Source organism: Chelonoidis abingdonii, chromosome 18 (assembly GCF_003597395.2).
Source record: "Chelonoidis abingdonii isolate Lonesome George chromosome 18, CheloAbing_2.0, whole genome shotgun sequence".
Classification (NCBI taxonomy): Eukaryota; Metazoa; Chordata; order Testudines; family Testudinidae; genus Chelonoidis; species Chelonoidis abingdonii.
The window spans coordinates 6,876,469-6,893,071 of NC_133786.1; the positions used below are offsets into that span (position 1 = coordinate 6,876,469).

A 16,603-nucleotide genomic window follows, 5' to 3' on the forward strand; every position below is an offset into this window, starting at 1 on the left:
CATTCCTGTATTGGCACAAGGGATGGTGCTTGCCCACTCCGTATTCTGGGCCTGCTGGGGCCTGGTAGGGGCCCTATTATAGCCTAGCTGGTATGGCCCCCATGGATCATAGCAGCAGACAAGGCATAGGACTGCCACCCAGCCACTCCGCCAACATGTCTTTGGTCCCATCCAATATCATCGCCTGTGCCAGGGCTTCCTGCCAGGCAGGGCAGGGGTAGAGTTGGCCCCATGGTTCCTGCAGAGAGTCTCCTGCATTGGGGGCATTCTCCTAACGGGGGGCCTTGCAACTTGTTTGCCCTGGTGTAGCTGGCACAAAGGGGGTGAGCACATCACCATTCATAAACCACAGTGGCAGAGAAAGAAATGGCAGTGGCGAACTGGCAAGATGGTTCCAATGCAGTGGGTGAGGTTCTGCTTTTAGTTACTCCCAGGCAAGCCAGTTGGTGCCAATGAGGCTGCGGAAGTATCAGTGAAGGCAGAATTCAAGACACCAGGCACTGTAAAGTGAAGGGCTGAGTTCTACCGAGACTTACCCTCTTTGTACAGCCATTGGTGGACAAATCAGGGCAGAATTTGGTCCAGCAAGCTGATGGATTTGTAAATCACCATTGTCATGAGGTGCCAAAGGATCCATAGAAACAAAACATTGCTGTTTTGTTTCCCCTATGACACCAGTTAATGGTGGTTGGTAAATTCTTACCTCATCTTCTCTTGGATTTCAGGTTTTGTTTTTGTTTCAAATTGAATAAAGTTTTGACGTGGAGGGAAAAATAGCGGCAGAGATCACAGCAATCAGTTGCGTTTTGTAGATCACTGCAGTTACTGGAGAGGTTTGGATAGCACTGCAATCATTTTGTCAGATATGACTAAATTCAGCCATCATTCTTAGAACTGCCCTTTTTAAAAACTTCACCATGATTATGTAATTTCTGATTATCAAGCTGCTAAGTGCTAGCTTATTCTTTGGCTTGCTCACCGTGGTGAGCGTGACTGATTATGTCTGACACCCCTGTCCTCTAGCTCAGAGGACAATAATAGAATCTAATCCTGGTTGCATGAGCAATGAGATTCTGAAAGGATAATTTTTCCAGAAAGAGAGAAACTCACAGGCTTTTAACAGCATTTGTAACATGATTGCTCATTCTCTGAGCCAGATGGTCAAGTCCTTACTCTCAGTGGTGAAAAGTTGCTCATTGAAGTAGACCCAATGAGGTCCACAGAACTGCTTGTGTAAAAAGGTGCCCATCAGTAGGTGTCAGAAGTTCACAATCTGGTCCAATGATGGTACTCAGACCTGGCCTTTCTAGAGCACCATTTGTCTAAAGCTCTCAAAGCACTTTACAAATATGAATGCATTAAACCTTAACTCCCTAGGTAAATCTTAACTCTGAGGTAAGGATTATTATTCCAGTGTTACAGATGGGGAAACTGAGGCACAGATAAGTGATGTGACTTGCCCAAGATCATACAGCAAGTCAGCTGTAAAGCAGTGAATAGAATCCAAGAGTCCTGACCCTACATTTCTTGTTCCAATCGCACCACAATGAAACATACATTCCCCACAAATTGGTCCAGTTTCACTGCATAAAGGTGTCAGATGCCTGATTTACAGGGCTTTGGAACTGGGGATGCTGCTGAAGTAGACTCACGGCTGGGTTTGGAAGCCTGGATCGGAATCAAAACTTCCACTAGTATTTGGGCATGTTTGGATTTGATGTTCCAGAATGGCCCCCTAGCCACAAAGATTGGTGCTTGAGCCAGAGCTGAACTTCTGCCTAGTTCTCAGGATTAGTGCAGCCCTGATGGTCCAGTCTGGGCCCATTTCTAGGGATTCATTTAGTGTCAACAGAGAAGGAGAGTTCCACTGGTTAAATAACTAACAGGCATAAAGTTTGGTTTGATTTCATCTCTCAGTCAAACTAGATGGTAAAGTGAACCACCTCTACTGCATATATCACTCAGGACTAGAACTGAGCAAACAATTGTTTTTTCGGTTTGATGGCTGAACCTAACAATCCAAAAAAATCATCATTTTGGGTTGACGAAAAACCATATTTTGTTTGTTTTTGTTAAGTTTAGTTTTTGGATTTTTTTTAAACTTTTTTATTTAAATAGATCTAATTATATTTAGAAATTAAATCTTGTTTTGAAATGAAAAATCAAAATGTTTCATTTTTGAAAGTGTCTAAATGAAACATTTCAGACGTAAAAAAAAACAACCCTTGTTGTTTTGGCCAAAACTATTTGCCCAGTTTCATCTGAATTTGCAAATATATAGTTTTGGGGGCTAATAAACTCCTCATCTGGAATTACACAACTCTACTTATGACTGAATTGATTAGTTATTAGTTGTATCACAGTAGCACCTAGAGAAGGTAACTAGGCAAACAAACAGTAGAAAACACTCCTTGCCTCAAGGATCTTACTATGTGAATAGATAAGACAGACAAAGCGGGGGGGTGGGGAGGGGCAAGACGGGGGAAAGGAAATAGAAGCCCAAAGAGGGGAAGTGACTTGCTAAAAAAGGTCACACAGCAGGTTAGCAGCAGAACCAGGAGTGAAAACCAGGTCTCCTGACTCCCAGTCCAGGGCACTATCCACTGGACAATACTGTCACTGAACTGTACTTCCCCTCTGTGCTTCCTCCCTCCTAGGGTCCCCATCTCTGAGGGCATATCCTCTCATCTCCGTCATCACCCGGCAGCCCTCTGTGGTCCCTCACCTTGGCCCTGCAGCTCCCAGTTCCAGAGCGTTGTCACCCCACTCCTCCTTGGGAGCCACCAGCGCGGAGACACAAGCCAGTGAAACCCATGCCAGCAGTGAGTCAGAAGGGGAGCAGCTCACCCCGCGGTTGAAAAAGCCTCGCCGAAGCCGGACCATCTTCACAGAACTCCAGCTGATGGGGCTGGAGAAGAAATTCCAAAAGCAGAAGTATCTGTCCACACCAGACAGGTCAGAGGAACGGGATGGGGGTGTGACTGGAGGTGAGGCTGGGACAGTGGCTCTGGGGTCATGACCCTTAGGGTAGAATCCTGCCACTGTGAGTTGCAGACCCAGGCTCATGCTACAGCGCTAAAAAAAAGGATTACACTGGTGTTCAGACTGGAGCCTGAGCTCTAGGAATGGGGGTAGGCTTCAGAACCAGAGCCCGAATGTCTACACAGCTGTTTTTCATGCTGTAGTGTAAGCCTAAGTCTGTAAACCTGGGCTCTGAGACATGCTGCTGCGGGATCCTGCTTGCTATATAGGTGTTCCCTATGAGACCTAGCCATCTACAGGGGATTCATATATGTGACTCTCAGAAAACCAGAGGAAAGGTAGGTAAAACTCTGAGCTCACAGAGGAGAATATAGGGCCCAGTGCAGCCTTGAGCACTATGAGTGAAATCATAGAATCATAGAACTGGAAGGGACCCCGAGAGGTCATCTAATCTAGTCCCCTGCACTCATGGCAGAACTAAGTATTATCTAGACCATTCCTGACAGGTGTTTGTCCAACCTGCTCTTAAAAATCTCCAATGATGGAGATCCTCCCTAGGCAATTTATTCCAGTGCTTAACCACCCTGACAGTTAGGAAGTTTTTCCTAATGCCCAACCTAAACCTCCTTTGCTGCAATTTAAGCCCATTGCTTCTTGTCCTATCCTCAGAGGTTAAGAAAAACAATTCTTCTCCCTCCCACAACAACCTTTTATGTACTTGAAAACTGTTATCATGTCCCTCCTCAGTCTTTTATTTTCCAGACTAAACAAACCCAGTTTTTTCAATTTTCCTTCATAGGTCATGTTTTCTAGACCTTTAATCATTTTTGTTGCTCTTCTCTGGACTTTTTCCAATTTGTCCACATCTTTCCTGAAATGTGACACCCAGAACTGGACACAATATTCCAGATGAGGCCTAATCATCGCGGAGTAGAGCAGAAGAATTACTTTTCATGCCTTGTTTACAACACTCCTGCTAATACATCCCAGAATGATGTTTGCTTTTTTTGCAACAGCATTACACTGTTGACTCATATTAAGTTTGTGGTCCACTATGACCCCCCAGATCCCTTTCCGTAGTACTCCTTCCTAGGCAGTCATTACCCATTTTGTATGTGTGCAACTGATTGTTCCTTCCTAAATGAGGTACTTTGCATTTGTCCTTATTGAATTTCATCCTATTTACTTCAGACCATTTCTCCAGTCTGTCCAGATCATTTTGAATTTTAATCCTATCCTCCAAAGCACTTGCAACCCCTCACAACTTGGTATCATTCACAAACTTTATAAGTGTACTCTCTATGCCATTATCTAAATAATTGATGAAGATATTGAACAGAACCGGACCCAGAACTGATCCCTGTGGGACGCCAGCCATTATGCCCTTCCAGCATGACTGTGAAGCACTAATAATTACTCTCTGGGAACGGTTTCCAAACCGGTTTTGCACCCACCTTATAGTAGCTCCATCTAGGTTGCATTTCCCTAGTTTGTTTATGAACAAATCCCCAGACATCTGGGCTGAACTGTCAGCAGTGATGTAAATGGTCATGTAAGTCACACATTGGGGGGCTGATTCTCCAGGGGCTAGCACTGGGTGCTGTCATTGACCCCAGTGCAAAGTGCATGTGTGACTCCCATAAAGAAACATTATCTCCATTTACTCACTGCTTCATCAGGTACCTTTAACATTGTCTTTAAATACTAAAGACTGTCTCCGAACTACAGTTGGTTATCCAAGGCAAGGGGACAGCAGGGACACTGGAAACTATATCTGGCTCCTCCCTAGTTTACTTCTGTTCATTTCAAATGCATCAGGGCACAGTCATGCATGGCAGGGGGCTGGTTGGAGGGCACTTTGGCCATGCATAGCAAGGGCTTTCTGCACTGAGGGTAGAGTCTCTCCCATGGCATTACCTATCACTACTACTTTAAAAAGACACAGGACCAAAATGTTTCTTAAAGTGGAAAAAGCAGAGGTAGCAGAAGGGCTGCTCAGCCGTTGCCGTGCTGAGGGCTCTCCAGTTGAACGGTGATGTCTTCAGGACCGAGAAAGATGATTCTGCCATTGGTGGAGGACTTGGGCAGAAGACTGGATTGAATTTCAAGGCTAACTTTTCCCAGGATCAAAGGTGACCTGAATACAGTGAATGAATGGAAATCACATACCACGAGTATTGTATAAAGAGAGGGCTCAATACATGTTCATAGCAGCATGCATCTATGCAGAGAGATACATGCAAAGAACAGAGAGCAAAGCTTTTTCCCTTGCTCCACCCTTTGAAAGGGTGCAGCATGTTTTCCCTCTCCCATGCTGGCTCAGTTCCACTGACTAGTGCAGGTATGGGTGTGGGTGTGTAGGCAGAAATCTGCCTATCACCCAGCCCCTCCAGAGAAGCTAGTTCCACTATGAGCACTAGACTGGAGCAGTCTTTGCCCTTGGGGAACATAGAGGACTGTGACTATGACTAGTCCATAAATAAGAGGTGCAATGTGGAGCTGGGTTTGTTGTGCAACAGCTTCACTGCAGCTGCCAGGAGGGATGGTCACAATCTCTCCCTGAGTGTCTCTCGACCAAGACTGTTTATGTTTCTATTTAGAGCTGGTTGAGATTTTTATACCTTACAATTTTCCCTTTGGGAAATATAGTTTTGGTGAAACTGAAATTTTCCATGGGGAAATTTTAATTAAATGTTCCGATTTCTGACTGGAAAATGTAACCCCCAAATATTCATTTTAAAATCAGGGTATTTGTTTTCCAAAAACTAAAACAAAAATGACATAAGAACGACTATACTGGGTCAGACCAAAGGTCCATCTATCCTGTCTTCCAACAGTGGCCAATGCCAGGTGCTTCAGAGAGACTGAAGAGAACACGTAATCATCAAGTGATCCATGCCCTGTTGCCCATTCCCATCTTCTGGCAAACAGAGCCTAGGGACATTATCCCTGCCCTTCCTGGGCTAATAGCCATTGATGGATCTATCCTCCATGAACTTAATTAGTTCTTTTTTGAACCCTGTTATAGTTTTGGCCTTCACAACATCCTCTGGCAAAGAGTTCTACAGGTTGACTGTGCACTCTGTGAAAAAATACTTCCTTTTGTTTTCTTTTAAACCTGCTGCCTATTAATTTCATTTGGTGACCCCTAAAATGATGACATTTTAAGTCGAACGAAAATGTTTGTTTCATTTTGAATCAATGTATGTCTAAATGACATTTTTGTTTTCACTTAAAATGTAGTTTCACTTCAGGTTTGAGAAATAAAACATTTCAGCTCTTCATGTTCAGTTTTTGGATTGGGGGAATTTTACACATTTCTCTCTCTTTTTTTAAAAAAAGAGGGCAAAGATTAAAAAAGCATGTGAAAATGAGGAAAAATCCACTTTTCATATTTTTAACTGTTTCCCAAAATTTTCATGCACTTTCTCACTATTTTCCAGTTTGTTTTCAGTTGGAAAAAAGTGTGACATTTGTTTTCATTCCCATTTCACATACTTTTTACTCCATTCCCCAGTTTTCCCAGTGGAAAAAGGTAGAAAAAGTAACAAAAGAGGGGGAGGCAGAGGGAGAGAGGGGAAAGAGAGAAAGAGAGAGAAAAAGTCCTGAAAATCCAGAAACCAAAATAGAAAATTGAAAAATTTCAGCTTCCAAAAAATTAAGCAAAATGACATTTGAATGAAACAAAAATTTTCATTTTGTTTTGCTACTGGGAAATGAAATGAAAAATTTCATTTCAAAACATCATTTCAGAATTAAATTAAGTGAAGATTTTTATTTCATTTCTTTAGAAAATTCCCACAGAAACCCAAAATACTGTGATTTGAAAAATGTTGAAGGGGAGAAGTGTCTGGGTTTCCCAATCAGCTCTAGTTATACTGAATTAGGCTTGTTTGTCTGGAACCCTCACAAAGGAGATCTGAGATTGCCCTTTGAGGCAGTGTGGCTCTGTGAAGTGTTTTCCAATGGACACCTCATTGGCATGGAAGCCAAGAGACTTGAATTCTGTTTCAGGCTCTGTTTCTAACCTGTTGTATGGTAATCTTTGACAAATTGGCACACCACTCTGTGCCTCAGTTTCCCGTTTTTGTAACTACTGACCTGCCTCATGTAAGGCGTTCTGAGGCTTAGTGTATTACTATTTACAAAGTGATTTGAGATTCATATATCATGTCAGCCTAGCTTTTTGGGTTTATTCTGTGCCAAATGCATTACATGTGCTAAAAAAGAAAGGTAGGGGTTTTTTTTGTTTGTTTTAAAGAACTTGAATCACCCATGTGTCGGGATGCATGGGGAGAAAATTGTGGGTTTAAATTACAGGAGAAAATGTTGCCAACTCAGATTAGTTTTGCAAACCTAAAGAAAGTGTTTGACAGGTTCACAAAGTCTAAAACCCCACGTCACCAACCCCAAACTACTTCTGAGGTCTAAGGTTGGAAGGATTAAATTTTTATCAGTAAACATCAGTGAATGTTGTTTTCACTGTGCACACACAAACTGACTAAAGCTTTCCCCCCCATAGATAATAAACAAAATTTACAGATAGGCAACGTAAGCAAAATGCTGCTTGAAAACTTTGTATCGTTTGATTTCAGGACATTTACTTTGTATAATTTGACATGATCTTGACATTTATAAAGCTTTAACTTTTTGAATCTCAACTTCTACTGTCGTTAAACTATTATTGTGTGACTTTCCCCACTTTTGCCTGACCCCCCCATACTTTCCTGCAACTGTGAAAATTTAAATTGATTAACAATACAAAAAGCTTACAAATAAATGATATTATCTGTCAAACCTATAAAAAAATACATATTGAATTCTGCCAAGCCTGCCTGTAACCTATATGCTTATTTTTTTCATCTGATGAATCATGTCATCAATGCACAGGTCACATTGGGCCAGATTTTCAAACACTTAGCACCCACAATCAGGGACAGGTTTTCAAATGAGTGCAACTCCCATCTAAGCACCTAAATGGGATCAAATTTTAAGCAGCTCCCATAGTGACTCCTTCACCATGGTTTTTTTGAAAGAGCTCAGTACCCAGCATGCTGGTCTCTTTTGATATCTAGCCCATTTGGCATGATTCTGTATCCCCTAAGGCTCAGGTGTTGTGCTGACTGGCTCAGCACCGCCTCATGTGACTAGTTGAGTGACCCCATCAATCAAGCAGTCTTGGCTGCTGAATTAATTAGAGGCATGAAAGTTTTTTGGCTTTGCATATGACCGAGGCTGATGAGCAATCTCTGCTCCTCTAGCTCTTCCTTTCTCTCTCTTTATTTGTTTCTTTGGTTTCCTAAGCAATGCCAGTTATGCTAATGCGCTCGGAGAGAGGTTGTAAAGGTTACAGGTAATAGGTGTGACAAGACACAGGCCTCCTGGCAGGAGTTTGTCAAGCAGACATATTTCCCATGGGAGCTCATGAGCTGGGAACGCAGTGGCAAGGGCATGGATTGAGATTTACACTCACTCTTGTGTCTTTTGCCAGGGGGCTACATTGAGGAGCATGGGGAGCTATGTAATTGGATGGCTAATTAGAAGCAAAGGAGTGCAGATGGGATAATGTCTGGAACCTGTGGGCTTGATACTGTTCTCCCAAACTCATCCACGTAACTCCTTTGACTTCAATACCCCAGCTATTTAGTACAGTGAGTGGTATGAAGAGACAGAAAATCAGCCCCTTTAACTGCAAAGGGGACCCAAAGTGGGACAAGCATGTGTGAGTTTGTTTGTTAGGGTGTCTGAATATAGGCATGTGTGACTGTCTCTACTATATATCCACTTGGATCCCAACTTATGTTATGAAAAACTCAGCTTTGGAAAGCGTGTTTCCCAAGCTGTTTCAGGGACATACAATGTGTTGTTTCAGGGACTAAAAAAAGGTCCACAGAAAGTTTACAGGACCTAAAACACATTTAGGTGCAACTTCATGTTTGCACCTGAACCCATCTGAGTTTTGCATGGCTTCACATTGTTGAAGAACATTTGCCCAGCTCTACTTAGAATTTCTGAATGACACAAGGTCAAATTCATCGCGATTGCAGCTCCACTGCACCACTAGGTCTAGATTCATTCTCACTTAAGTGATGACAAATAAAAGAATTTCATCAGGCATGAATTTGGCCCAGGATCTCCAGATCTCAGGCTTTGTAAAGAAATAAATAGATTAATAGTTATAAAGAAACCTCTATAGATTTGGAGGTTTGGCCCAGATAAATTAGGATAAGCATCTGTGCTGCCAACTGTAGGTCCCCGGAAGGCCCAACACACACAAATTTCTTTATAGGCATTTCTAGAGCTCTCATCACTGTGATATCAGCAAATTAATAAATTCAGACACACAACACCCGAGGTTGGAAAGCATCCTTATCTCCAATCTATAGAAAGGGAAAGTGAAACACAATAAAGACATGGTCACAATTTTCAAAGGTGGCCTCTGATTTTGGGTGCCAATTCTTGGGTGCTGTCTTGAGACACCTAAAGCCTGATTTTCAGAGGTGCTGAATATCAGGGTCAAGTTGTCTCCAGCTGGACAACCGAACTTTTGTCCTCATTCACTTGCCCAACAAAACAGATAGGAAAAGATGGAAACAGACTAGCTATCCTATCTCCCTGTTCTGCACCATAACTACAAGACCATTCTTGCTTCCTCCATAAGACCATATTTCATTGGATCCTAAATTTGGATCATGACTGTTTACACTGATTTTTAATTCTCCTCTGAACTGGAGAGAAAAGAAAGTTAGGTGAAACCGATAGCTATCTTTTAATGGAATTTACTTCCCTGTATGTGAGCCCTCCCATTGGCTCTCTGCAGGATACAATCAGGGATTCGCTACTGCAGTGTATCTGGACTCTACATTTCCTTTGTCAAGTCTCTGTATCTCTTGTCTTCTAGGCTGGACCTTGCCCAATCCCTGGGGCTGACTCAGCTCCAGGTGAAGACTTGGTACCAGAACCGCAGGATGAAGTGGAAGAAAATGGTAAGAGATCAGTAGCTTCCCAGCAATGCCTCCAATCTAACATCAGAGAGACGGATCCTGAGCTAGAGTAAATCTGTGCATACATGTAGATGTCTTTGGCATAAATTCTGCCAATGAAGCTATGCTGATTTACACCAGCTGAGGATCTGGTCCAGAATTTTAATGTTCAGTTTGTTACTGATAACTGGTTGCCCGAAAGGCTCACATGGCTGAATGTACGTTGGGTGAGACTGGCCATGGACAACAATGTGGATTCAAAGCACAGGGATGAAAGGGGGAGGAGCAGAAATTTCTCCCTTTTCATTTTTTGGCAACCCTGGGATCTTTATTGCTAGTGGGAGTTGGGGACACAAAGAGACTTAAATTCAATGAAGCTAAGTCCAGCTCTATTAGGCGATGTCCCTGCTTCTAACTTTTAAAGCTGTCTTTAACTCTGACTCTGCCTCCATCTCTTCCTGTACACCTGCTCCTGCTCCCTACGGTCTGCCCACATTTCTCTCCTGACCTTTCCATTCATCTCCTTCATGTACTCCAAACTTCAAACCTTTTTACATGCAGTTTCTCAGTTAGTGTACACCAAGCCTCCTCCCTGTCCTTCAAAAACATCTAGAATGCCCACTTGTCCAATGCATCACTCCAGCTACAATAATGACAACACTCTGTGTCTGTCCTGTATTGTATTAGAGGAGAGGAAGGGCAGTGAGGTTCTATTAGTTCCATTCTGGTTCTGTCACTAACTCACTGCATGATCTTAGGCAAGTTGCCTCCTCTTTTGTCCCAGTTTCCCTGTGTGCAAAATGGAGATAATAGAGGTGACAGAGCTATTTTGCTGATTTATCCTGGTAGGAAGACCAGATGGACCTCATTAGTTCCAAAGCAGGAGTACAAAGGATTGAGCCTCTAAAAGACAAGGGAGAGCTGACAGGAGGAGAAAAACTCACTTTGGAAACTCAGGCTGAGGTCTGCTTGTTCTTCCTTAAGCTAAGAATGAAAAGAAAATCTCAGTAAGGGAGCTGAATTTTGGACAAGCCTGTGTGTGTGCTATGTTGAGAGTTGGGTCCCTCCCCAGCCCAGTGAAAATGAGCAAATGGATCCTATGTAAAGTCTGAGATATTAATGTCTGCTGGATTTGTGCTTGCTGCCATTTAAATTAATTAAGCCCCATTAAGTCCCACAAGGTCTACACATCACTTAAGTTCCACTTGAGTCTGGAGTAGGAGGTAAGGGTGTCTAAACCGTGGGCCAGCTCTTTGAACAGGGATAGATTTCATCCTAATGTTAAAAGTACCATCAGGAACTTGGATGGAAGACACTAGTGCAGTTCAGAATGGTCCAAACACTTATTATCTTTGTTCCAGGTACTGAAAGGTGGGCAGGAAGCTCCGACAAAGCCTAAAGGCCGTCCGAAGAAAAACTCCATCCCCAGCTCAGAAGAGATCGAGGCAGAGGAAAAGATGAACAGCCAAGTTCAGAGGCAGATATTGGAGACATCTCAGGCCCCAGAAGAGCCTGAATTGACAGAGAAGAAGCCTGAAGTCTCCTTGGAGACGGGAAAGTCTCCGGAGCACACATTGGAGCCCTCCCCGGAGGAGACAACGCCCTTGAGTTAAAAGAGGAAAAACAGAAGAAAAAAAAAAACAGAAAAAGGAAAGAGAAAAAAACAAATTAAAAAAAAACAACCAAAAAGACATTGTGTATAAGTCAGGAGCTTGTGCACTTTGTGTCACTGGGAATCAACCAGCGTGGGCTACCGTGGAACAAAGAAACCCAGTGCGTATGGTGACAGTCTTTCCCTTCCCAACAGCATGTGTAAGTCCTCCCTGCAGATAACAAGGGGGCCTGAGTACTGTAGAGATATCTTCCAGAAGAAACTGTGTGTCTAGAAACCTGAAATAGCCTGGAGAATCAGGAAAAGCCCAAGGCTCCTTTCATGCCACGGGAGGTGGTTGTGTAGTGATATGACCATCTTGGAGGGTTCGGTGTGTTCACTTGACCTTATCTTTGCCTTTTAAGGTAGAAATGGACAGTGTACTCAATCTGGCCTCGAGGCAATGACTGCCAGGAAAAAGGGAACTTTTACAGCACAATTTCTCATTTAACCAGCACTTATTTCTGTTAGCCATGGGCCCAAATGAAACAGTTTTTTGGAGGATGCACAGACTGAGGGTTTTGGTTCATCCCATTATAAAGATAGGTGCAAGATTCAGACCCAGGTCAAGGTTCAGATTTCAGATCTTCCTTGGAGGTTTGAGGTGATCAGATGTCAGATGTAGAGCAATTTTTATAAAGATAACGGCCGTTGGGTAAAATCTAGATTGAGATCACGGTTTGGCTTTCAAGCTGCTCCAGAACTGGGATTTTTGCTTCGGGCCCATTTCTAATTATTGTAGGGTTTGTATTTTTTTCCCCCAAGAAGCATTTAAACGTTTTCAGGGTTAGGGGAGAGCAATGGAGTTAAAAATTGGCTGAAGAAAGTTTGCATTTGTTTTTAAGATCTGTGTGCCAAGAATAGATTTGCATCACGTTTCCTAAAGTCTTGTTGAGGGTGCATTTTGCCCGAAGGCTGCAAGAGATGTATTAAAATAACCTTTATTTTTTAATTAAAAATGAAATATATAAATAAGACTCTGTGTCATTTCTCTTCCAAATCCTAGACAGAGGATTTCTTCTGTGCATCACATTAGCACGAGCAGCGTCAGCGCAGCTATGCTGTGTTGAGTATGTACACACTGGTTTGTATTCGGCCTGGCTAAGCTGTGCTGATGCCACCTGTGCCATGGTGCCTATGCTACTATATATACTTACACTAGCTCTCAGTGAGCTAGAGTGCATGTGTACACGAGCTGTTAATCACACCCCCAGCTTATAGTGGAGATACAGCCTTAGTGTTGAGTGCCCATCTACGTTAGAACAGCCTCTCTGGGTGGCCCAATACGGACACATCCTTCCTCCCCTTAGCCCTGCCTCCTATGTCAGGGCTCACAAGGTGGTCCTTGGGGAGTGAGGGGGAAGCTTTACACTTGTCTTCAAGTTCCTGTGCTGGGGTGATCCTGCACCAGACAGATATGACACTTAGGGCCCCTTTACACCTCTCCTGCCCTTTTATATGGCAGAAAAGGATGAGAATCTTACTTTTGATTTCCTAATTGGTAACCTTGTGTCTTAATCACACATATCCTTCCTACTTTAGGGGATGTGCTCAAATTTAAAAAATTTTTTTGAACAGGTGCCCATTCCACAGTGTCACCAAACACTCTGAGATGCAAAATAAAAGGAATGAGTATGAGGGTGGAAGGCCAGGAGTCTGGTATCTGTCCTATCAGCTAGAATGTAGGCACAATATGTCCCTGGAAGTTAAATCAAGACTGGGTGTTGTTCCAAACATATGCTCTAGTTCAACCACAACTAAAGACTCGTTCTGGTGTTCTTACTACATGGCAGTCCTATGACGTGTTATGCAGGAGGTCAGACTAGATTATCACACTGATCCCTTTTGGCCTTAAAAATCTATGATTTCCTAGTAGTCATAGCATCAAAATTTTCTAAATGAAATTTATTCAGATGTCTCAAATCCAATCGTTTTCTGTGAGGACTAGAATTAGGAGCATAATTTTCTGTGAATAGTTTACCTGATGAATTTCACCTATTTGCAAAGTGTCTGTAAATGTCTAGCAGTTTGTCAAGTTTATTTGGATTCCAAAATGTTTTGCTTAATTATTTTTGATGTGCAAATAATTTCTGGAACTGATAAAAACAACTTCACAAAATGTCAGTTATTTCCATTTTGCAAGGTTGGAAATAGAACAATTTTTCATTTTTCCAAAACTTTAAAAAAATTATTTTTGAAAATGCTGAATTTCCAAAATTTTGAAATTTCATTGTCCAACTTTTTTTTTTTTTTTTTTGCCACTGTGTGCCATGCAATGAAAAAATATTCAGGGCATTTTGTTTTTAAAATTTTCCTTTCCCCAGTCGAACTTCTCAAAGGTGAGGATGTTTTTAAATATTACAGTGGAAAAAGGGAAATTGAAACAAAGAAAAAATGACACCCTCAAAAAAAAAAGAGGGGAACAAAAATATCAAAAATCAGAAGTTTCAAAAAATATTCAGTTTTCAAAATCTACAACAAAACTAAAACTTCAATTTAAAACAAAACAAAAATTGAAATTTCCTACTGAAAAATTAAGAGTGTTGAAAATGACATCCCTGCCCCCTTCTAAATTGTTTTTGACAAAACCCCATTTTTCAGTGGGAAAATCTTAATCCATCTCTAATCACTGTGAATTATTTGCTGTGAATATTCAATATTCAACTGCATTGGTTATTTCTGAATAGATCCATAAGTCACTCAGAAAGTTTCTGTTCTTTTGGATGAGTATCATTCTTTGCATCTAGCTTTCCAGTGTGATTTATATTTACAAGTTCAACGTTTACTCTACAAATATTCTGATATTCACTTAAAAACAGTCACTTCCACCATCCTTCCTGCTAGCAAACTCAACCTCCAAAAGGTTCACAGAAAACAAACTCTAATCAAGAGTGAGAACATTGTCAAAGCCAGTTAGTTTATAAACTTTTTTTTTTAATAATTTTTTGCCTAAATTACTTACAGTATTTGCTCAACTGGTACAAACCCCATGAAAATTGGTGGGAGTCTTTCCATTGATTTCAATGGGCTTCGATTAGGCCCTAATAGGATCCATGGGAAGTTCTGTATTTTACTTGCACCTAGAGGAATAACATACAGCAATTCTGATGTGATGAGGCATAGAAGTCCCATTCAGAGATTGGCAGGCCAGAAATTAACCGTAGCCTTCTGGCTAGCTCACTTAGCTGAACCCTGCACAGGTTGGCAGGGTAGCAGAGCTGGGCCAGCTATGTGGAGATAATTGATCTTCCAGCACCTTAAAAGAACAGAGTGCTGTAGTGAGGTGAGGGCAGAATATGGTAGTGGGAGTCAAGAAGTGGTAGGAGGGGGAGGTGGTTTGTCCACCTTCTCTTCACTTCAACTTGACTTAAATGAGCCATATGCTTCCATTTTGTTTTGAATTGGGCTGAAGAAGGCTTCAGTTTATGCCTTTACTTGGCCCGAGAGAAGCCTGTTAATGTTCAGCCTTTAAAAAGGCAGCATAGGCCTTTTAATTCACTGGTCTGTTCTACAAGAAAGCCCACCCCTGATTGCAGTGAGCTCTCAAAACCCTTTGGAAATCAGGCCATGCCTTTTCTTGCTGGAATGTGGAGTTAGGTGCCTAAAGTCAGGCATTGACATTTGGAAGTGCTGTTCTACAGTGGGTGATATCGGCCGTCTCGGTCCAGAAAGTGTTAACCTGTGCCATACCAGGTGGGAGCAGGCGGAAGACAAGGGTCTGTCTGCCTGGGCTGGGAGGAAGACTCTCTCCAGGAATGGAAGTCTGGGCTCAGAGAAGGAGCAGGTTTAGGAGGGTGTGGATCTGGAATTTGGATAGATCTGGGTTTAGCCTCCCTTAAACTATGCCTAGATGGTCTAGAGCTGCTGGGGCAATGTGAAATGTAGAATTAAAAGTACATGCTGTCCACCAACAACAGCCAGCTCTACAGTCCCATCAGTCGGAGAGACCTCCATCGTCCCCACATCTGCCTTAGTACTGGTTGCTTCCCACTTCTGCAGCTGCATTTCACTAGTTCTTCAGGGCACTGAAACGGTGCCTCTTGCTGAGCAATTAGCAACTCTGCTTTTGGAGACAAATATTCAGAGATGCCACCTTCATCAAGACCCAGCATGAGAGGCAGTATTGCCTAGTGGATAGAGCATTGGACTGGTACTCAGGAGATGTGGACTCTATTCCTTATTCTGCCAGTGGCCTTCTGGGTAACAACGGTCAAGTCATTTCACCTCCCTGTACCTCAGTATCCCCATGTGCAAAATGGGGGTAAGATAGCTTCCTTGAAAAGCGCTTTGAGATCTACTGATGAAAAGTGCTAGCTAGGTGGTATAAAACTATTATTACAAACTTAACATGCTAGTTGGGCATGTCTCTCTGGCCACTGTGCTTCAGTCAACTCCTCAGCAGCTTCTCCCTCCTGTCTCCTGCATTAGTGACTGCATCATACTTTGTTTTGGAGCAGCATTCAGAAAACACCCTGCAGTCGAGTCTATTCTGAAGGTGCAGGGTGCAGTACTTGACCATGGAATATCAGTTAGTTCTGGAGAAAGCCTGGAGGCTCGTCATGTGGACTCTTCCAACAAGCCTGCACACAGATCAGTTGAATGCTTCATCTTTTATCATTAGAACAGCAACAAGAGGCTTTCCAAGCTTCCGCCTTCCCATCCCAGGTTCCCCCTGCAGACAGATCTGTCACTAGAATTCTGAAAGGCAACTTTTCCCATCACGGGGGTCCCCTCTTCTGTCACTTACAGGGGTTCAAAGAGTCTGCGGCAGGGGTGGAGTACATTTTGAATGGGGCTTGATCAGAGATATTTGACCAGGGAGCAGAACACTGTCAATGTTCAGGGGTGTTCAGATTTTAGTTCCAGTACAAAGTACGAACCACGCTGTGAGGCTGGCATCAGAAATCCCCACAGGGATGTAAGGTGTTCACATCTGGGGTTCTGGCTGGGGTTCTCTTCTATATTTTTGGAGCCACCTATTCAAAGC

General features: G+C 42.6%; 1 protein-coding gene across 1 annotated transcript in view; it reads left to right on the forward strand.

Moving 5' to 3' along the window:
• The window catches only part of BARX2 (BARX homeobox 2), a 52,215-nt gene extending 39,687 nt beyond the window's left edge, over window positions 1-12,528 (forward strand). Inside the window, exons 2-4 of the mRNA XM_032802370.1 lie at window positions 2,658-2,955; window positions 9,884-9,968; window positions 11,327-12,528. Coding sequence (XP_032658261.1) covers window positions 2,658-2,955; window positions 9,884-9,968; window positions 11,327-11,578 — 635 coding nt within the window. The 3' untranslated portion in view covers window positions 11,579-12,528. The remainder of the gene's footprint in view (window positions 1-2,657; window positions 2,956-9,883; window positions 9,969-11,326) is intronic.
• The last annotated feature ends 4,075 nt before the right edge of the window (window positions 12,529-16,603 follow it).